The sequence below is a fragment of the Neoarius graeffei genome, chromosome 25 (assembly GCF_027579695.1).
Source record: "Neoarius graeffei isolate fNeoGra1 chromosome 25, fNeoGra1.pri, whole genome shotgun sequence".
Lineage (NCBI taxonomy): Eukaryota > Metazoa > Chordata > Actinopteri > Siluriformes > Ariidae > Neoarius > Neoarius graeffei.
The window spans coordinates 47,196,565-47,220,377 of record NC_083593.1 but is presented as its reverse complement, the minus strand read 5'-3'; the positions used below and the strand labels follow the sequence as shown (position 1 = coordinate 47,220,377).

At 41.6% G+C, this 23,813-nt stretch overlaps 1 protein-coding gene across 2 annotated transcripts in view; it reads left to right on the top strand.

The window, feature by feature from the left end:
* Positions 1 to 3,207: 3,207 nt before the first annotated feature.
* antxr1b (ANTXR cell adhesion molecule 1b) overlaps positions 3,208 to 23,813 on the top strand; it is a 76,441-nt gene continuing 55,835 nt past the window's right edge. For both annotated transcript variants that reach the window (XM_060908330.1, XM_060908329.1), the window contains exon 1: positions 3,208 to 3,398. In XM_060908330.1, the coding sequence (XP_060764313.1) occupies positions 3,280 to 3,398 (119 nt within the window). In that variant the 5' untranslated portion in view covers positions 3,208 to 3,279. The remainder of the gene's footprint in view (positions 3,399 to 23,813) is intronic.

Below are 23,813 nucleotides of genomic sequence, written 5' to 3'. Positions count from 1 at the left end.
TACAAACATACTGTACAGCACAGCCAGCCAGTAAAGAGTCTTATGAAATCGCGCGCTATCTTGTGGTAGCGAGACTTCGTTCCACTTTTGATCATGCGCACACCGCATTGCGAGAATCCCGCCAACCGGGAAGTAACATTTTGTTTGAAAAGCGTATTTCCACCTGAGCGACTTTCACTAGCGACTGAAAAGATTCTGAATGGGCACTCCGGCAAGGTCAACACAGACACTTGCTGTGACGTGCAGCCTCGTGAGGTATTGGTGCAGACTGCTAAAAAAGCTGTCATGGAGTACAATTCAGAACATTAGAGTGACACTTTGTGTTTTTGTCAAACATTGGAGCTTTGTATTCATTCTGAAGGTTTATTGTTATTAATATTGAATAAAAAGTAACTTGGATATATCATTGTTAATTATCATTCAAATTTTAGGTAAGTTATTTTAATTTGCATCTTATAAGGATTTTATAAGGGAAATACGGATTTTGGAGGTTGGTTATACAGGTTTGATTGACCAAAGGTTGACATGTATGCTTTCATCGTTAGTTGACTTGTTAAAACTTAGCCGTGAACCACATTAGCCATGAATTGTGATGCAATTTTGACCTTTCCCAATATGGCAAGACCAATGGAAGGCTGGTAAGTGTAATTACAGTGTCATTTTGGTCTTTTAGTCCCAGCTGCCAACTGGCGATTGTGGACTGGGTGTTTCAGCAGACTGAACTGTGTACATGAAAAAAAGACTGAAGCAGAGCTGGTACGTGTGGGAAAAAGAGATTGGACATATAACTCAGCAACTGTAGTTTTTTTTACACATGAAACACTGCAGTGTCTGTTGTGATTTCTCCAGTCTCGTGAGTTTATGTTAATTATTTAACTGAAGGCAGCTCATCAAACCAGAGGCTCGAGACATTAGGTAAGAACTGGGAATGTTTTCACACCCTTACATAGATTCTCATTTATTTTACCTTTCCTGGTCTGAGTAACTAACTGATGAAATGGCTTGTTTAAAAATTATAAAACAAAAATATACCACTTAACAACAAGTGGACAGAGAAGTATGAGTTTATATTCTCTGTTCCCATCTCTTCAGAGTCCAAAAGTGGGAACATGACTTGAGACCACTGAAAAAATTACTTAAAAGACTTAATGGCTCCTGGCTAGCTAGCGAAATCATTCACGGCAGATGTTCACTTGGAGTCCTTACTTCCTCCTTACATATAGTGATAGTGTTCCTATCCCTTAAACACCAAGCATGTTGTGTGTTTGCTTTCCTGAGCTCAAATTCAGCCAAAAACCAAAACATCTCTAACTCTAGAATTTAACCTGAAATATTTCCAAACAGTTAATTTCGCTCAGCCAAAGTATAGTGAACCTACTGATTTTGGGAAAACCTGCTGCCAAAAATGAACATGATAGTGGTGAGGATTCAGGGTTCAGAGACGAAAGGACAGAACATACACAGAAAGCATGAAAATAAATGACCAGTAATGGAACATTATGCAGTACAGGCATTTAGAGAGATACTGTATAAAAGTATTGTTTTAAATATTAGCAAAAATTAGCTAAGTGTATAAGAAGGTGCAGAAATCCCATGGTCAGTTTTCGGAAAGTGTTATGAAAGCAACTGTAGTGAAACTGAGTTCTTGGTTAATGATATTAGAAGAAGAAGAAGAAGAAGAAGAAGAAGAAGAAGAAGAAGAAGAAGAAGACATTATTTGTCACATGTACATTCAAGCACAGCAGAATTCCTCTTCTACATTTAACCCATCTGAAGCGGTGAACACACACATGCACACACGCAAGTGAGCAATGAACACATACACATACCCAGAGCAGTGGCCACGGGTATTTCAGATACTGACTCAATCCCCAAAATCTGTGGCAACAAGTTCAATATGTTATAATCTACTTTCAACAATTTAATGAGTTATTTTAAAGCTGGGTTCAAGTTAGAACACTTGTATTCTCCTGACTCTGCAAGACAGCTTCAATAAAATATCTGCTCAGATTAGAAACTCTGGCTTGTGCAAAAGTCTTACGCCCTCTGTTTTTTTCATGCAAACTTTGTGATAGATTTCTATTTCATGACGTCTACATTGGGCGGCACGGTGGTGTAGTGGTTAGCGCTGTCGCCTCACAGCAAGAAGGTCCTGGGTTCGAGCCCAGCGGCAGGCGAGGGCCTTTCTGTGTGGAGTTTGCATGTTCTCCCCGTGTCCGCGTGGGTTTCCTCCGGGTGCTCCGGTTTCCCCTACAGTCCAAAGACATGCAGGTTAGGTTAACTGGTGACTCTAAATTGACCGTAGGTGTGAATATGAGTGTGAATGGTTGTCTGTGTCTATGTGTCAGCCCTGCAATAACCTGGCGACTTGTCCAGGGTGTACCCGGCCTCTGGCCCATGGTCAGCCGGGATAGACCCTGTAGAACAGGATAAAGCGGCTACAGATAATGGATGGATGGATGGATGGATGGACGTCTACATTATCGAGTCAGTACAAAAACATTTGTTCCAAAATTAGACGTTACAGAAAAAAAGTTTCTATCTGAGCAGCGTATTCCATAAGAGATCACTTTTCAGATTAAAAAAGAAATGAAGACGCGAGTGTGACAGTCAAAGTGTCCAGAAGAACCGTGGCTGGTTCTGTAAGATGCTCAGTAAAACCTACAGCTCATTTCCTTATAAAACTGCAATCACTGTACCTGAGACTTTTTTTTTTTAAAGGAAAGGGTCATCTCACACCAAATATCGACTTTGTTTCATTTATTATGGTTTACTGATTACTGTTTATAATATTTTTTTAAATACTGAAACATTTCATTTCATTATTTTTAAGCCGTTTTTGGTCGACGGCATTTCTTTACATGTGCCTAAGACTTTTGTACAGTACTGTATATTTAATGAAATTTTATATACGTTTTGGCAAAGCTTGTATCAATTACAAAAAAAAATCTACATCTTATAGCATACTTCTAGGCACAAGCAAATCTAGAAATAGTATGTTTCTGATCTCACTGCCCATACCAGTGTTCTCTCTCTCTCCTCCTTTCTTCTCCAGTTCCATGTGCTATCTGTTTCTCTCCTCCTCCTCCTTTATTTTTCAGTTTCACGTGCTCTCTGTTATTCTCTCTCTCTTTCTCTCTCTCTCTCTCCTCCCAGTCCTTCATAAACTCTAAACTCTTCAGTCTTTATGAGCAGCTGCAGCAGGAATCAAACACACACGTTCCTTCTCAGAGCTGCACTCAATATTTTTTCTCTCACCTCTCTCTCCATGCTGGAATAATGTATGTGTGTTGTGTTCAGGTATGTGTGTTGATGTTTGTGTTGATTGGAGGCGGTGCTGGACAGAGCTACGGACCCTCATGTTACGGTGGATTTGACCTCTACTTCGTCTTGGATAAGTGAGTTTCCTCCTGTCACGTCATAATGTCATGATTAATTACCCTGTAATACATAAGACATCTGTTTCACTCGGGTGAGTGTGAGGTGAAATGAGGCAGGAGAGACCAGTGGCTGTTAAAATGCAGTATAGAAATTTAATACAAACAGAATGTTATTATGGAGCACATGTACTGTACAGGTATGTGTGTGTTAGAGCCTTTCTGATAATCGTTGACTCAGTGCATTGCAATATTCACGATTCTGTGATATTGCAAAATATTGTTATCGTGATTTTTTTTTTCAAAAGGTACTTAGTTTGCACTCACCATCACATGTGTGCTTCTCAGTGAAAGCAATCCTATAAGTTATGGGGGTCCGTCGTACATCATACAATATCAGCAACAAAAAACATATTAAGGTAAAAAATAAAGCTCTGAAGGTATATTTAAGAACACTGCGAGTATTATGAGGGGTGTCTTTGTGTCACCTTCCGTCCTACAGTATATCTATATTGATTCATTAACTTATTAGGTATTTTAAAGTATATATGTACCTAATAAATCATTAGATCAATAATAATAATAATAATAATAATAATAATAATAATAAGTTGGAAAGAAAGGAAACACTGTAAAACATTTCAGCCTTGTTTAGTTATGTCCACTTACTTTTTCTCTTTAACTCAATGAGCTCTGAAAAGTGTTTTAATTTGAACTAATCTGTGCAAGTTTTCAAAGGTTGGACTTGAATTACTTAGTTGTCTTGACGAATTGAGACTTTTTTCTGAGTTGAAACAAAGATAATCATCAAATTGAGTGAACTTGCATTTCCAAGTTAAACCAATTTGAAATGTTTTACAGTGAAAATGGTATGAACATGAGACAGAGTGTTTTCGAAAATGAAGATGTCAAGATATTATGGGATGTAAATGTGCAGTGTGACCATATGATAGAAGCCAGAAGTCTGGACGTTGTGGTAATTGAAAAGAAGGGCAAAAAAAAGTGTGCAAGATTATTGATATTGTAATCCCAGGTGATTCCAGGGTCCATGGGAAGGAAATTAAGAAAATGGAGAAATGTCAAGATCTCAGGAGAGAAATAGCTAGACTTTGGCAGATAAAAGAGGTAATGGTTATCCCAGTGGTAATAGGTGTGCTTGGGGTGGCACGGTGGTGCAGTTGGTTAGCACTGTCGCCTCACAGCAAGAAGGTTCTGGGTTTGAGCCCAGTGGCTGATGGGGGCTTTCTGTGTGGAGTTTGTATGTTCTCCCCGTGTCTGCATGGGTTTCCTCTGGGTGGTCCGGTTTCCCCCACAGTCCAAAGACATACAGTCAGGTTAACTGGCTACTCTAAATTGTCCGTGTGTGTGTGTGTGTGTGTGTGTGTGTGTGTGTGTGTGTGTGTGTGTGTGTGAATGATTGAGAGGAGAAAACCTCTATAATAATCCAGTAGAAGGCAACAGGAAACCTGCTGAAATGGGAAACCACTACTGTAATTCTTCCCTAGAGATTTTGATGGCTGAAGCCGTCAGAGCAGCCACGTCACTGCAGAGATAGATAGATAGAATAGGTGCGCCTGGTTGTGTAAAAGTTGACTTCAGCAAATGTATAGAAAAGCTTGGAATTAAAATGGCAACATCGATGTTACAGAAGACAACACTGCTTGGAACAGGAAGGATATTGAGAAGAGTGCTTGAAACCTGATTGTGGAGACAGAATGAATGCCCAGGACCCTTGGTCATTTGTTATCACTCCTTGGCTAAAACTGGCAAAGATCAGCATGTGAAGAGGAAATAATAATACTGTAACAATAATAATAATAATAATAATAGCAGTAGTAGTAGTAATAAAGATCACACTATCATTATCATGAGATCAATATTGACTCTGAAACACATTTAATGCAGTTTTTACCAAACTTAAAAAATTATAAGGACTTTATTTACAGACAAAATTGAACTCAGACAAGTGACCCGGATGTGTTTAGATATGTTTATATCACAATTAATGAATGATTATACTGATATACTAGAGCAGTTACAATAATTAGTGTTCACAGTTTCCACAGAGAGTCTAATTAACGTTTCCCATCCACCTGCTTGGCTGCTTCAAGTGAATGTAAACACTGAACACCAGAGGGACTGTTGTGGTTATTGTAGCTGTCCTGGTTGGTGTAATGGCATCTTTGCAACACGTGGGGCGCTGTTTCCTGCTCTATCTCTCACACTTTGCTCTTAATGAACCCATTTCAAGTCAAGTTTATTGTCAAATATGCTATACATGCTCAACATACAGCACAGATGAAATTTCAATTCATTCACCTAACCTTAAAAATGTCTTAATGTCAGTGGATTTGAGTGTTTATTCATCTATCTATCTATCTATCTATCTATCTATCTATCTATCTATCTATCTATCTATCTATCTATCTATCTATCTATCTGAACAGTTTCTTTAGAACATAATTAACTCATTATTTAGGTGTTCTTTAGAATCATCATGTTTACTTGTAATAAAGTATATTATGTTAAATAGTTTTATTCTTTAATACAGAAGGAGAGGAATATCAGTTTCATTATGACTATAAGTTGTGAAAGTATTTGTCTTTCCATATTCATTCATTCATCTTTAGTAAGCACTTTATACTGGTCAGGGTCACAGTGAGTGGATCTTAGGAGGATATTTTTTGGGGTTGGGAGGAAACTGAAGTACCTGAAGGAAATCCTGAGATTAGGATCAAAGTAGGGACCCTGGAGCTGTGAGGTGGCATCAGTAACCTCTAGGCATGTAACGATTCACCCAATTAATGATTCGATTCATGATATTGGGCTCACAATTAAATTTTTCCATGATATTTTTGAAGGACAAAAAAAAAAAATCCAACATTTTACTATTCTTTATCAACTTAAATATTCCTTTTGTTAAATTTAAAGAAAAAACCTTTTGTTTCATTTTCTTAATAACCAACAATAATTATTTGCCCACATTTGTAAAGGTTGGAGTAAAATATATTATTCTATCCACATTCACTAGATATGACCAATCGCGCGCTCTGATTGGCTACTCTACTACTAGGATATCAGCTCATATACTGTGAGTAGAGAAAAACAAATTGGCGGAGCGTGTTGCTGAACCAACCGAGGACGAAATAAAAACTCTACTCGAAAACAAAACCCCCCAAAAATACAAAAAAGCAACAAAATAAGGAATAAAAGCATTTGATGGTAAGAACGTATCTTTTTTTATTTTTCACAAATTGCTACTGTCATTTCGCCGATTTGTTTACATTCTAAGCAGAAATGATTTTGTCGGACATTTTGTATAAAGATTTTATTTATCGAACTTGCAAAAAAATTACAAAAATTGCTCCATTTCTCAAAATCCAGTGAATGTGGATAGAATAAAACAGTTATTCCACTCAATCTCATTGTACATGGTTTATAGCCAACTCGGTGCTACATGCCTCGTTGGCTATCAGCTCATGCACAGCTCGATTTGGTGGAATAACTGTTAAATAGCCTATTGATTAAAATATTCCTTTTATTAAAATTGTAAAATGTTCATAACAAATAGGCCTTTTCTTAAAATTTTTATGAACATTTGTACTACCTCCATTTGCTTCTCTTTTCTTTATCTTTCCACAGTCTGTAAAAATAGAGCTCTGTTTCTTGTTAAATCTATTTGTACACAATCACACAGCAGCTCTTTTCCATTTTAGATCTGTTTTTGTGTGTTTTCACAGCATTAGAACTGTGTCACTTCCTCCTACAGTGAAGTCACAGGTATTCCCACTATTATACATTATTGTGCCCTCTGCTGTCTAAACAACACAATTACAGCTTGGAAAAACTAAGCGATTACGCAGCCTGATAATAATTGTGATTCATTTTTTAATTTCATGAATTGAATCATCATAAATTTGTATCGTATTTCATTATCACATGATTTGTCATGACATGCCTACTACCCACTGCACCATTGTGCCACTATTTCTTTCCATAAAGTACTTTCAAAGGCTATTAATGAACAGATGATGGGGTTTGATATGGAAAAAACTGATGTGCAAATTGTTGCTATACCAATAAAAATGGACAGTGTATAACACATAATAAACACTGAAGATGCATTAAGCTGAATATCAATCAGAACACTAACGACATCAAGACTCTGATGAAGAGCAGCACTTCTTCCATAACAGGCTTATAACTTGTAGTGAATTAACAAGTCATTAATAAGTAATTAATAAGTACACTACGCATTATTAGAGCTTATAACACCATATAAACATACAGGTAGGCAAGATAGATAGCCAAGGATATAGTGTCAAGAAAGTACACATTTCTTATAACAAAAAAGCGCATGATCATCACAAGCTTTATATCCAGGCTCATTATAAAAGTAAATTTGGCCATAAAGTTGCATTTTAAATATAAATGCATTCTGTAAGAGGTCAAAGGTCAGACTGAGCTCAGCAGAATTAAACAGAACCTTTTTACCAGCAGCACCAGATGTTCCAGAGCTGCACGGCTGCACTGCGCACACACACACACACACACACACACACACACACACACACACACACACACACACACACACACACACATCTAAGAGAAGAAAAGAAAAGAAAATAAGGGAGGAAGCCAGAGGGAGGGAGAGAGAAAGAATGTTTTTTTGTTTTTGTGTGTGTGTGTGTGTGTGTGTGTGTGTGTGTGTGTGTGTGTGTGTGTGTGTGTGTGTAGTCACTTCATTGTCATGCATGAAAACCAGATTTGAGAAGCAGCTGTGACACAGAAGAAAGTCAAATGAAAATTGCTGAACTGTTAAAAAATGCAGCTTAACCCAATGGGACTGGAACATCTTATATTTATGTCTGATATTTGTACAAACAGTATCTAAGTTCCTATATTTCCACAGACATTCCATCCGAGTTTGAACCTCACAAGTGATGGGTGCCTTTCTGTGTGGAGTTTGCATGCTCTCCATGTGTGTGCATGAGTTTCCTCTGGGTGCTCCGGTGTCTTCCAACAGGTCAAAGACATGCAGATTAGGTAAAATACCCAGCCATTGGTATTGCACAAGCCAGTGCATACTTAGTGCCAGTCCCAAGCCTGGATAGATTGGGGAGGGTTGCGTCAGGAAGAGCATCTGATGTAAAACCTATGCTAAATCAAACATGTGGATCATGATAATCTGTCGTAGCCAGTGTTGTAGTCGAGTCACTAAACCTCGAGTCCGAGTCCAGTCTCGAGTCCCCAGTGTTCAAGTCTGGGTCAAATCCAAATCATTAAAGAACATTTCAAGTCGAGTCCGAGTCGAGTCCAAGAACAAGACTCCAGCCGCACCATTTGACGGTGGCTGTTGCTGCCTTTATGTCAAAGTGTCTCTGCTACTGTGTTGGACTAACGTTACTGCTCGACTGCCCCATTTTAGTTAATAGACAACAGATAAAAAACTTGTTCATCGCTCAGCAAGCCCTGCCCACTATCAACAAGGCAAATAATATGAGAGAGGCTTAACACTAGCTAGTTCATCGCTCAGCAAGCAAACCCCGCTATCAACAGAGCAATGAACATAGCGTGTCACTTCCTTCTCTGGGTGGAGTCTTGCCAAATGATGATTGACATTTGAGGTCGTCCCCGTCGTCTCCTCGATAGTTCTTCTACACATGGAACACATAGCAGTGCATTTTTTCCCACTGCACGAGAAGTCTGTATAAGCAAAGCGGACAATCCCAGGGGCTTCTCTCCAGGCGTTTTAGCGCCATTAACGTTGGTTTGTTCCTGAACATGACATATGAACAGGTGAATGTGCATTCTCTTTCACGAAATTAGTATAAAAATGAATGTAGATATAAATATCTTATGCCAAATTATTATGGCATGTTACAGAAAAATAAAGGAAAAATCAGAGTCCTCGTCTCTAATTTACGAGTCCGAATGCAGTTAATGCACAAGTCCGAGTCTAAGTCCAAGTCATCAGTACTCAAGTACAAGTCAAGTCACGACTCCTTAAAATTATGGTACAAGTCGGACTCGAGTACTACAAAGTCTGGCTGTAGCAACCCCTAACAGAAGCCGAAAGAAGAAGACAAAGTTCCACAGACGCTCCATATAAGTTCCTATTGGCACCATATCCTGTGTTTATATGTGATCTTATTTTAAAGCCATTCCTTCATTATTACAAATAACAAACTGGGCCAAGATGATAATACTCAATACAATGCAGACGGCAAATTTTATTTCACTTGGCTATGAGGATTTTTATGCCTCCAGCTGTTTGTTTTGGATTTTTCTAAATTTCTTTGGCAGTTAATTTTGCTTGTGTCTTTGTGTGTCTTTGTGTGTGTGTGTGTTTCTTGCTTTTCTGAATAATGATTACCACAGCTGATCATTTTATTCCCCAGCTCTGTGTAAGGTCAGTACTTCTCTCGAGAGTTAAATATTAGGTAAACTGCTCGAGAGATTCACCCTGTTTGAACTTTTCCTGCCTTAAGATTTAACAAAGTACACATGTGCTGACTGTTTTAAATCATTAGCACATTTAAATCTATTAACTAGTGTGTGTTGAAGGGGACATAAACTTCTGAGAGGATCAAAAGGCAGTCCTGATCTTATGTCCATTACTGGAATATTTCTCATCTCATTCCCTCATCTTATTATCTCTAGCCGCTTTATCCTGTTCTACAGGGTCGCAGGCAAGCTGGAGCCTATCCCAGCTGACTACGGGCGAAAGGCGGGGTACACCCTGAACAAGTCGCCAGGTCATCACAGGGCCGACACATAGACACAGACAACCATTCACACTCACATTCACACCTACGGTCAATTTAGAGTCACCAGTTAACCTAACCTGCATGTCTTTGGACTGTGGGGGAAACCGGAGCACCCGGAGGAAACCCACGCGGACACGGGGAGAACATGCAAACTCCACACAGAAAGGCCCTCGCCGGCCACGGGGCTCGAACCCGGACCTTCTTGCTGTGAGGCAACAGCGCTAACCACTACACCACCGTGCCGCCCTACTGGAATATTTATGCTAGTTCTTTATGGGTTCTCAATAATTAAACATAATTGAATGTTTTGTAGATAAACCATTTAAAATTTTTTCACTGAGAACTTAAGGGAAAACTTTTGCACTCGACTGTATAGTTAATATCATGGTGTCATTGTGCATTGGTTAAGTTATTATGTGTGTCATATAACATGATTATATAAGAATAAGCAAGGAATAAAACACAGTAGAGTATATTAGGATGATGAGTGATGTAATAAGTAGAGTTACTCTTACCACCGAAGTTGATTATTTTCCAATAACAGCACATCACAAAGTGATGCATTCTTCTTACACCACAGTGATTTGCCAATGAATAGAATTTTACATTAATTAATGAATAAATTAATAGGTTTAGGTTAACGTGGGGTGGCCTTGGGCTGAAGTGCTCTTGAGCAAGGTACCTAACCTCTGACTGCTCCCCGGGCACTGTAGTATGGCTGCCCACTGCTCTGGGTGTGTGTGTGTGTGTGTGTGTGTGTGTGTGTGTGTGTGTGTGTGTGTGTGTGTGTGTGTGTTCACTGCTTCAGATAGGTTAAATTCAGAGGATGAATCTCACTGTGCTTGAAGTGTGCATGTGACAAAGGTTTCTTCTTCTTCTTCTGTATAATAAGTCATGTTTTTTTAACTTTTGTTACATTTAATGTTATGGAAGTTAGTTCCTCACAGCTCTAAACCTGCCTCTCTTTGTTACCTCTGCCGACTTTGTTGGAGGAGGTTAAGGTTTCACCTCCATTTGTTTGTTTGCCTGTTCCCAATGTAACTCAAAAAGTAATTAACAGATTTTGATGAAATTTGGAGAAAAGGTGAACCATGGGCCAAGGAACAATTGATCAGATTTTGATGCAAATCCAGATATGTGTGTACAGTGGTGCTTGAAAGTTTGTGAACCCTTTAGAATTTTCTATATTTCTGCATAAATATGACCTAAAACATCATCAGATTTTCACACGAGTCCTAAAAGTAGATAAAGAGAACCCAGTTAAACAAATGAGACAAAAATATTAGACTTGGTCATTGATTTATTGAGGAAAATGATCCAATATTACATATCTGTGAGCGGCAAAAGTATGCGAACCTCTAGGATTAGCAGTAAATTGGAAGGTGAAATTAGAGTCAGGTGTTTTCAATCAATGGGATGACAATCAGGTGTGAGTGGGCACCCTGTTTTATTTTAAGAACAGGGATCTATCAAAGTCTGATCTTCACAACACGTTTGTGGAAGTGTATCATGGCACGCACAAAGGAGATTTCTAAGGACCTCAGAAAAAGCGTTGTTGATGCTCATCAGGCTGGAAAAGGTTACAAAACTATCTCTAAAGAGTTTGGACTCCACCAATCCACAGTCAGACAGATTGTGTACAAATGGAGGAAATTCAAGACCATTGTTACCCTCCCCAGGAGTGGTCGACCAACAACGATCACTCCAAGAGCAAGGCGTGTAAAAGTCGGCCAGGTCACAAAGGGCCCCAGGGTAACTTCTAAGCAACTGAAGGCCTCTCTCACATTGGCTAATGTTAATGTTCATGAGTCCACCATCAGGAGAACACTGAACAACAATGGTGTGCATGGCAGGGTTGCAAGGAGAAAGCCACTGCTCTCCAAAAAGAACATTGCTGCTCATCTGCAGTTTGCTAAAGATCACGTGGACAAATCAGAAGGCTATTGGAAAAATGTTCTGTGGATGAATGAGACCAAAATTTTTGGTTTAAATGAGAAGCGTTATGTTTGGAGAAAGGAAAACACTGCATTCCAGCATAAGAACCTTATCCCATCTGTGAAACATGGTGGTGGTAGTATCATGGTTTGGGCCTGTTTTGCTGCATCTGAGCCAGGACGGCTTGCCATCATTGATGGAACAATGAATTCTGAATTATACCAGCGAATTCTAAAGGAAAATGTCAGGACATCTGTCCATGAACTGAATCTCAAGAGAAGGTGGGTCATGCAGCAAGACAACAACCCTAAGCACACAAGTCGATCTACCAAAGAATGGTTAAAGAGGAATAAAGTTAATGTTTTGGAATGGCCAAGTCAACGTCCTGACCTTAATCCAATCAAAAAGTTGTGGAAGGACCTGAAGCGAGCAGGTCATGTGAGGAAACCCACCAACATCCCAGAGTTGAAGCTGTTCTGTACGGAGGAATGGGCTAAAATTCCTCCAAGCCGGTGTGCAGGACTGATCAACAGTTACCGGAAATGTTTAGTTGCACTTATTGCTGCACAAGGGGGGGTCACACCAGATACTGAAAGCAAAGGTTCACATACTTTTGCCACTCACAGATATGTAATATTGGATCATTTTCCTCAATAAATAAATGACCAAGTATAATATTTTTGTCTCATTTGTTTAACTGGGTTTTCTTTATCTACTTTTAGGACTTGGGTGAAAATCTGATGATGTTTTAGGTCATATTTATGCAGAAATATAGAAAATTCTCAAGGGTTCACAAACTTTTAAGCACCACTGTAAACATAGTAAACAGCTCCTCCTCCTCCTTAACCTCATGCCAGCATGGCACTAAGCCCACCAGTGCCACCAAACTCCACCATCTCTCATGGTTTTGGCTCAGTGCTGGGATGTTCTCCAGCCTCAAATTAATCTGCTGGAGATCTTGATGAATGATATCATTCCAACAGGTGTGTGGTCGGCTGTGAGCACATCTCCATCCCATTGCTGGCAGATCAAACTCATAAATGGCTCTTGTAGGACGGTCTTCTGTGCAGCTCAGGATGTGTCTGAGCCAACGAATATTGCACTGTGTGATGGTGTGGAGGATATTTGGTTGGTTAGTCCTCTTGTAGAGCTCCTCATTGGAGACACGGCCATACCAACGCACCCCCTCAATGCTCCTGAGGGCATGTGTCTTGAAACCAAAAACACAGATGGCCAAGGCCAAGATAGTAAACAGCTGGATATTCAGAATTGTGGCTTGGTGGAGGTATTCACTCTACTGAGTGCTGTGCAGGTTTATCTCTGTCTTCCAGTTAAACAGACAAAAAAACCTGCAGCTTGTCATATTACCAAGAAACTGGAAAGCATAAACTCCTCTGTCCAGAACATGTGAAGAAAAATGTACTGACTGTTACAAAGCACTGACACTGGAGACTCATAAGTAAATGTCTCCTTGGAATGATGAAAAAAAACTTCACCATATCAATGATTATTCGTTTTCCCTTGTTAAATGAAACACATTTTAATTCATTTATTATTATCCTTCGACTATGTTGATCATCCATCATGCAGGATTGAGCTGTAACTAGGGAAACATTACATTAATGGCAGTTAGCAGACGCTCTTATCCTGAGCAACGTACAACATACCCAGAGCAGCAGTTGGGTGTTACTGTAGATGCCTTGCTGAAGGGCACTTCAGCTATTCCTGCTGGTCCAGAGGATCAAACCAGTGACCTTTTGGTCCCAAAGCTGCGTCTCTTACCAGAGCATTAATATCATACACACACACACACAGTGGTATGCAAAAGTTTGGGCACCCCGGTCAAAATTGCTGTTACTGTGAACAGTTAAACAAGTTGAAGATGAAATGATCTCCAAAAGGCATAAAGTTAAAAGATGACTCATTCCCTTTATATTTTAAGTAAAAACAATTTTTTATTTTCATCTTTTACATTTTCAAAATGACAAAAAAGGAAAGGGGCCCGAAGCAAAAGTTTGGGCACCCTGCATGGTTAGTACCCAGTAACACCCCCTTTGGCAAGTATCACAGCTTGTAAACACTTTTTGTAGCCAGCTAATAATCTTTCAGTTCTTACCTGGGGGATTTTCACACATTCGTCCTTGCAAAAGGCCTCCAGTTCTACAAGTTTCTTGGGCTGTCTTGCATGCACTGCTCTTTGGAGATCTATCCACAGATTTTCAATGATGTTTACATCAGGGGACTATGAGGGCCAAGGCAAAACCTTCAGCTTGGGCCTCTCGAGGTATTCCATTGTAGATTTTGAGGTGTGTTTTGGATCATCATCTTATTGTAGGACCCATCCTCTTTTTAACTTCAACTTTTTTACAGATGGTGTGATGTTTGCTTCCAGAATTTGCTGGTATTTATTCGAATCCGTGCTTCCTTTGACCAATGAAATGTGCCCTGTGCCACTGGCTGCAACACAACCCCAAAGCATGATCGATCCACACCCATGCTTCAGAGTTGGAGAGGTGTTCTTTTCCTGGAATTTGGCACCCTTTTTTCTCCAAACATACAGTACAACGCACATTGTGGCCAAAAAGTTCTATTTTGATTTCATCAGTCCACAGGACTTGTTTCCAAAATGCATCAGGCTTATTTAGATGTTCATTGGCAAACTTCAGATGCTGAATTTTGTGGCTAGGACACAGGATAGGTTTTCTTCTGATGACTCCTCCATGAAGGTCATATTTGTTCAGGTGTCGCTGCATAGTAGAACAGTGCACCACCACTCCAGGGTCTGCTAAATCTTTCTGAAGGTCTTTGGCAGTCAAACAGGGTTTTTATTTGCCTTTCTAGCAATCCAACGAGCAGGTCTTTCAGAAAGTTTTCTTCAACTTCCAGACCTCACCTTGATCTCCACTGTTTCTGTTAACTGCCATTTCTTAATAACATTACAATCTGAGGAAACAGCTACCTGAAAACACTTTGCTACATTCTTGTAGCCTTCTCCTGCTTTGACAGCATCAATTATTTTATTATTCAGAATGCGAGGGAGTTGCTTAGAGGAGCCCATAGCTGTTGATTTTAGGGACAAGTTTGAGGAGTCAGAGAATTTATACAGCTTTGAAATCTGCATCATCTGACCTTTCCTAACGAAGAATTTGAACAAGCCACAGCTCAATAAGCTAATTAAGTTCTGGAACCTTGGTAAAAGTTACCTGAGAACTCAAATGTATTGGGGTGCCCAAAATTTCGCATGGTGTTCCTTTTCTTTTTTCACTCTCCAATTATACAAAACAAAAATAATACACAAATCTTGCAGAAAACGCTGAAAAGAAATGTATCGTCTTTACCTTTATGCCTTTTGGTGATCAGTTCATCTTCTGCTCACTTAACTATTCACAGTAAGAGACATTTCCAGTAGGGGGGCTCAAACTTTTGCATGCCATTGTATATGTGTGTTATATCTGTGATTTGAATAACAGCCGGAAGTACTGTCAGAGTTGCTGCTGCAACTTCATCCACACCTTCTGATCAATGCGAATGAAGAACTTTGCCGATTTTCCCAAAAACATCGCAGCACAATGATCATCATTAAATGGTAGAGCGAGCAGCACAATGAACACTCTCTCTCCTAGTTAAGACACTTAGCGTTAAGAGGCTTTTGGGAAACTCACTACTTAACAGTATTGTGGCATAAGAATAACTCGGTTCAAATCTAATTTTATTTATCTAGGACTTTTAACATCCATCCATCCATTATCTGTAGCCGCTTATCCTGTCCTACAGGGTCGCAGGCAAGCTGGAGCCTATCCCAGCTGACTACGGGCGAGAGGCGGGGTACACCCTGGACAAGTTGCCAGGTCATCGCAGGGCTGACACATAGACACAGACAGCCATTCACACTCACATTCACACCTACGGTCAATTTAGAGCCACCAATTAGCCTAACCTGCATGTCTTTGGACTGTGGGGGAAACCGGAGCACCCGGAGGAAACTCACGCGGACACGGGGAGAACATGCAAACTCCGCACAGAAAGGCCCTCGCCGGCCACTGGGCTCGAACCCAGAACCTTCTTGCTGTGAGGCGACAGTGCTAATCACTACACCACCATGCCGCCCCACTTTTAACATATTAGCTATTAATAATAATAATAATAATAATAATAATAGATGCTAATAAACGCAATACAAAATGGATAGTTAAAAGTGAGCTATAGAGAAAATGGTTCAGAAGCGTCCTTATTACGAAATACTGTGGGGTCCAAAAGTCAAACTGCTTCTGTTTGGCTTTCTTTTTCAATTTAGCGCAAAGGTTTTTATTGCAAATGATATTATTAGTAATAAAAAAGACTTAGAAATTGTAGAAATATTTACATGAATTTCTGAGAGTCTTAGTATTTGGTTCGTTCCCTTTTTTTGGTTTAATGATAATCTGCACTCGAGCTGCCATGGACGCCACACATTTGTGCAAAACCTTATGATCCAAATGAGATCAAACCCATTGGATTATCATCTGAATACGTGCATCAATGGAAGGGATAAGAGTCACGGAAAATCTGACCTTTTGTATGGAGGACAATGTGTTGAACACTGAATCGTCAAGATGTTGCACATTTCCTTTTCTTTTTGAAGAAGAAGAAGCCTTTATTTGTCACATGCACACTCAAGCACAATGAAATTCATCCTCTGCATTTAACCCATCTGAAGCAGTGAACACACGCACACACACCCAGAGCAGTGGGCAGCCATACTACAGCGCCCGGGGAGCAGTTAAGGGTTAGGGTACCTTGCTCAAGGGCACTTCAGCCCAAGGCCATCCCATGTTAACCTAACTGCATGTCTTTGAATTGTGGAAGAAACCGGAGCACCCAGAGGAAACGGGACACGGCAGACACGGGGAGAACATGCAAACTCCACACAGAAAGGCCCCCCATCGGCCACTGGGCTCGAACCCAGAACCTTCTTGCTGTGAGGCAACAGTGCTAACCACTACACCATCGTTTTTGTTTTAGAATTTTTTAAATACTAAAACTTTTTGTTTATTTCCAATTTTAATTTGTTTTTGTTTTTTAATCCCAGATTTTCAATGTGTTCTCAGATTTTTGGACCCTCCTGTACATGAATAGATATAATACAGTGTTAAAGCACACACAGGAAGTGCTGCTCCTTTGAAATCTTGTGAAATTTGTGCACACGTTCCATTCAATTCAATTCAGTTTTTTGTATAGCACTTTTTAACAATAGATATTTCCGTAAAGCTTAGCAGCTCAGCGTGTAAGATTCAGTTTAACTTCTTCACCCCGGACCATATTCTGTCTTAATTTTTATCTAATATTCATTAAAGAATTAACGCTGCTTGAGCCAAGTTTCAGATATCTATCCGGTCTTGTTCCCTTTTTCACTAAACATTTTAAATTACAGAACTGAAGGGGTTCATTTACTGCAGTTTAGCCTGAGGGTTATTATTTACTTCCTGATAAGCTCATGACAAAATTTTCCAATGGAATATTTTCTATCATGAATCATGAATATCACTGCTGATTAAAACCTCAAGACTCCAAATCCTCCTCATTTATCATGGCTTATTGTCCCACAAATTCTATCACGTCCTAATGTCAAGTTCGTTAAATGTTTACTAGTGTTGGATTCGTGTGGTGTAAAGAATCACAATACAGCATGCACAGAAACATTTTAATGACATTATTTTGTTGTTAACTCAATAAAGTTGTGGTTTTATGCAAAAATTATATAAGCTGGTTTTTGGAAATAAAAGATTATGACATCAGTGTATTAGTAAAGCCAAAGCTGCATTCCAAAAGTACAGAAATCCCAGTGAGCTCAATAACTGGATTATATTAATTATTTCACTGCTGAGTGTTTTCACCCTGGAATTTTTATCCATTATATCTTCCTGATACATATTCAGTCCAAAGTCCAACATTTTGTTGTGATTCTTTTCCTCATTTTAGTGTGATGCAAATAAGCACTATTTTAATTACACTTTATTTTACGGGCTAACATAACTTCAACGTAATGTCCTGATAAAACTTACTCAGAATGATACTGGGCTATGAATTTCTTTTTTTCTACAGAAAAAAAAAATTGCAACGTTGCTACAGAATGAATTTGGTACCAAATATCTAAAAAATAAACTCCAATTTTAAATTTCACTGAGCTTGAAAGCAAGGCTAGTTCCCAATCAGTTTGATGCTATAATGCTAGTTTGCGGTTAGCCTGTTTACGAAAGTGCTAGTTTGAATGAGGTGATGTCACACCAAATTTTCACAAGTGTTTTCAATAGCGGTGTGTTTAATGTTTCTCAGAATGGTAAAACTGTGACTATAAAACATGTCATTTTACGCTTGAATGCGTTTACAGCTGCTGAAACTCTCAGCTTAATAACTACTCTAGCAGGGTAGAGCAGCCTTGACAAATTAATGTGCCTTATGTAAATAAAAAAAATGAGGCTTTATTCCAAATTTGCTGAGGTAAGATGAAAATTCCTGTCTGATCTGTCTGCACTGCCCACAGACTGAAAACAGCAAGAGTACCAAAACAGACACCACTTTATTTTAGTGCATTATGGCTATTTTGGTCCTCAGGCATGTGGAAATAGGACGGTCTGTCTCACATCATGCTCTCACAAAAGTCACACCAAAATATTTATTTTAAATATCTGCCTAATGTCTTTTCTCTCTTGTGCAGTGGATAAAACCATTTAATAAAACCAGTATAATCAGAGGTGGACAGTAACAAAGTACATTTACTTGAGTACTGTACTTAAGTACACTTTTTGAGTATCTGTACTTTACTTGAGTATTATTTTTTTTGGAAACTTATGACTTTAACTTCACTACATTTGAAAGACAAATATCGTACTTTTCACTCCACTACATTTCTGTCAAGGTCCTCGTTACTATGAAGCAGCTTTGAAAGTGGATGTTTTTTTTCTTTTCTTTTCTAAAATGTGATTGTTTTTTTCGCAGGTGACACTGAGACAGTCCATCAGTAATCAGTAGGGTCACGTCACGTCCATAGACTGTATAAAATCAAGTTCAGTGATTTCTCAGCAGCGTTATTTGAATACGATCAGTTGATGGCAGAATGGAAGGAGGCGGTTTTTCTGGGGAATGCACGCTCCCATGGCTATAGCTAGAACCCATGTTTCAGTTTTCTGAAAGGAATAAAGAGTCGTTTCGTTTTAAATGTTTGCTTTGTTTGCCAAAAACAAGCCACATCACAGCCTACAAAAATTTGCTGTCCAACCTGCAGAAGCATATTGAGGTATATAAATGTTTTATTCCAAGAGAAAGCTTGCAATGAAGTTGTCTGTGCTTTTAGAGCTAGCGATAATGTTGCAATAGCTATGCAGTCTGGTTAGTCAAATGACTTTCTATGGATTTGCCCGCCAAGTTACCACAGCCTTGTCTACGGCTAACGTTTACACATAGCTTGTTAACTTGGACACTGTTAGTTAGCATGTAAAAACAGAGTTACGCTAACACGAATAACATTAACTTATCTGAAGTCCTTTCAGAAATATGTTTTAGCGTAATCTTGCCAAATAAACAAAATGTAGAAATCTTTCTTTTCTAGTAACGTTAGCTACCCAATATGATTTTGAGTTTGAAAAGTTTGCTAGCATGTCAGGTGGAGTTTCACTGACTAGCTAGCTTAACGTTAAACCACCATGATGGCATGTGTTCATTTTGTGAATTCACAAAATAATCCAGTAGGTTGCTTCAGAGGCATTAGGTTTTGTAAGTGTTGTGACAATAATACAACGATGCGTTGACAGAAAATGTACTTTTAATACTTAAGTATTTTTAAAAGCAAGTACTTCAGTACTTTAACTTAAGTAAAAATTTGACTGTACAACTTTCAATTGTATCGGAGTAACATTTGACCAGTGGGATCTGTACTTTCACTTAAGTAATGAACTTGGGTACTTTGCCCACCTATGAGTATAATATCCTAAATACTTATTGTAACGGTTCAGTACTGGTGGGTGGAGCACAGAGGATGGGAGGACAGAGATCAGGTTCAAATGAGCGTTTATTGGTACACTTTTCAGTCTAACCATAACTCCAACAGACACACACACGACGGATGTTTCATTCAGGGATCTCCTCTGCTCTCTGCTCTCCCTCCTTATATAGGGCGCGGTCACTGGGAGGACACACAAACACAGGTTAATTGCTCTCAGGTGTAGTGATTCTGCCACTTACCTTCCCTGACTCCGCCCTCCTGTCACAGACCGGCACTAGACCACGCCCCCGCTGCCACATACCCCCACCGCCCGACTCAGGCCGGGCGGCCGTCCGGCCTGCAGCCTACCCCCCCCTTGACGGGAGAGGAAGTCCGTCACGACCATCTGCGCCCCTGGCCTGTGGACCACCTTGAAATTAAAGGGTTGGAGTGCCAGATACCAACGGGTGATCCGCGCGTTGGCATCTTTCATGCGGTGGAGCCACTGGAGGGGCGCGTGGTCCGAACAGAGGGTGAAAGGGCGCCCCAGCAGGTAGTACCAGAGGGCGAGGACTGCCCACTTGATGGCCAGACACTCTCTCTATGGTGCTGTAGCACCCCTCACGCACCGACAGCTTCCTGCTGATATACAGGACAGGGCGGTCCTCCCCCTCCACCTCCTGGGACAAAACCGCCCCCAGCCCTCTGTCCAACGCATCGGTCTGCAACATAAAGGGGAGAGAAAAGTCATGGGAGTGTAGAAGTGGCCCCCCACACAGTGCAGCCTTTACCTCCGAAAAAGCCCGCTGGCATTGCTCCGTCCACTGGACCGGATCTGGTGCCCCCTTTTTAGTGAGATCAGTCAGCGGGCTGGTGACATCCGAATAATTAGGTATAAACCTATGATAATAGCCAGCCAGCCCCAGGAACTGCCTCACCCCCTTTTTGGTCTTGGGCCTTGGGCAGGCCGCAATCGCTGCCGTCTTATTAATTTGGGGACGCACCTGCCCGTTGCCCAAGTGGAAGCCCAGATACCGTACTTCCACCCGCCCAATCGCACACTTCTTTGGGTTGGCTGTGAGCCCTGCCCGTCTCAGCGACCTAAGGACGGCCCTCAGATGTTCGAGGTGTCTCTGCCAGTCATTACTATAGATGATAATATCATCCAGATAAGCTGCTGCATACGTGGCGTGAGGGTGGAGGACTCTGTCCATCAGCCGCTGAAACATAGCGGGTGCCCCAAACAGCCCAAACGGAAGGGTGATGAATTGGTGTAAACCAAACGGTGTGGAAAAGGCCGTTTTCTCTCGGGATAGTGGAGTCAAGGGGATCTGCCAATATCCCTTTGTCAAATCCAGCATCAAATAAAAGTGAGCAGTGCTGAGTCGATCGAGCAACTCATCAATACGAGGCATCGGGTACGCATCAAATTTAGACACTGCGTTGACTTTTCTGTAGTCCACACAGAACCGGACCGACCCATCGGCCTTGGGTACCAAGACCACCGGGCTGCTCCAGTCACTGTGGGACTCCTCGATGATGCCCATTTCGAGCATGGTCTTGAGTTCTTCCTGAACCACCTTTTTTTTGTGTTCGGGTAACCTGTAAGGGCGGCTATGCACTACTACCCCCGGGGGCATCTCTATGTGGTGCTCTATGAGGTTGGTGCGACCGGGCAGGGGCGAGAACACATCCAAAAACTCGGTCTGCAACTGGGCGACCTCCGTGAGTTGGGTCGGGGAGAGGTGGTCTCCACAGGGGACCGGAGAGGTGCGTGATGCCAATGCCCTCTTTTGAACCTCCGGTCCCAGCTCCGCCTTCTCCGGAACCACCGACACCAACGCCACGGGGACCTCCTCATTCCAGAGTTTAAGCAGGTTGAGGTGGTAAATTTGTAGTGCCCCGCCCCTGTCCGTTCGCTTCACCTCATAGTCGACGTCCCCGACTCGCCGTGTGACCTCAAAGGGCCCTTGCCACTTGGCGATCAATTTGGAGCTCGAAGTGGGCAACAGTACGAGTACTTTATCTCCCTGGGTGAACTCTCTAAGGCGCGTACCCTTGTTGTACAGGCAGGCTTGCCGTTCCTGGGCCTGCCGCAAATTCTCCTGGGTTAGGTGGGTGAGCGTGTGGAGTTTTGCGCGCAGGTCCATAACGTATTGAATTTCGTTCTTGCTTTGTGAAGGTCCCTCCTCCCAATTTTCCCGCAGCACGTCTAGGATGCCGTGCGGCTTACGCCCATATAATAATTCAAACGGGGAGAACCCCGTGGAGGCCTGGGGGACCTCTCGCACTGAGAACAACAAGGGCTCGAGCCACTTATCCCAATTACGTGCGTCCTCACTTACGAATTTTTTAATGATATTTTTGAGGGTGCGATTGAACCGTTCTACTAAACCGTCCATTTGTGGGTGATACACACTGGTGCGAATCGGCTTAATCCCCAATAACCCATACAGTTCGCGCAGTGTCCGTGACATAAATGTAGTGCCTTGATCAGTCAGAATCTCTTTCAGGATTCCGACTCGGGAGATAACGCGGAAGAGTGCCTCTGCAATACTGCGTGCTGAGATATTGCGCAGAGGCACTGCTTCCGGGTATCGCGTTGCATCATCCACCAGAACTAATATAAAGCGGTACCCTCGTGCTGACCAATCTAATGGCCCGACGAGATCCATCCCAATTCTCTCAAACGGGGTCTCGATCAATGGAAGAGGGCGCAAAGGCGCTTTTGGAATGGCCTCTGGATTTACTAATTGGCATTCGTGGCATGCCGTACACTACCTACGAACATCGCCGCGAATCCCCGGCCAATAGAATCGGGCCATTATTCGGGCTAGTGTTTTATCCTGCCCTAAGTGTCCAGCCATGGGATTAAAGTGAGCCGCCTGGAATACCAATTCCAGGCGGCTCTTTGGAATTAAAAGTTGCGTGACTCGCTCTTTAGTTTGAGTGTCCTGCGTCACTCGGTATAACCTATCCTTCATAATTGCAAAGTAGGGGAAGGACGGGGTGGCGTTCGGCTGGAGCATTTGACCATCGATTACTCTCACTTGGTCAAACGCATGTCGCAGAGTCTCGTCTCACGATTGTTCTAATGGGAAATCCGCGAGGGATTCCCCAATAGAGAGAGGAGGAGCCGGCGGCTCCTCACTCTGATGCGGAGATGACGTTGACGGCTCTGTGACAGCTGCTCCCGCCAAAGCGACACCGGGACCTCCCCCTGTCAAATGGCAAGACCCACTCTTTACTAAGCGTGTCACTAACCCCCGAAATCCCGGCCAATCAGTCCCCAAAATTAAAGAGTGGGTAAGGCGAGGATTAACCGCCGCCTTCACTATAGATTTTTCCCCTCTGAAAAAAATGTGGACCGACACCAAAGGGTAGCTGTGAACATCCCCGTGCACAGACAACACCTTCACCCCCTGTGCTCCCCCCAATGCCTCATTTTGCACCAGGCTTTGGCGAATTGAGGTCTGATTACAGCCCGAATCCACCAACGCCTGATATGTAGCCCCTTGGATACTCACCGGTATGCGATACGCTCTGGCCCAATCGAGGGCGGCCTCTGGCACGTCGGGGATCCGAACCACCGCACCCACTTCCATTGCCGTGCACTGTTGTTGGAGGTGGCCCGGCTCCCCGCAGCGCCAGCAAACCGGCCCGGGCTTTCCCTCTGCACCGGTGATCTGGGGCTCACTCACCTGAGGGAGGGGAGAGACAGACACAGAAGGGAGAAACGGGAGGGCACCGCGGGTGCGGCGGGCCGGCTGGGGT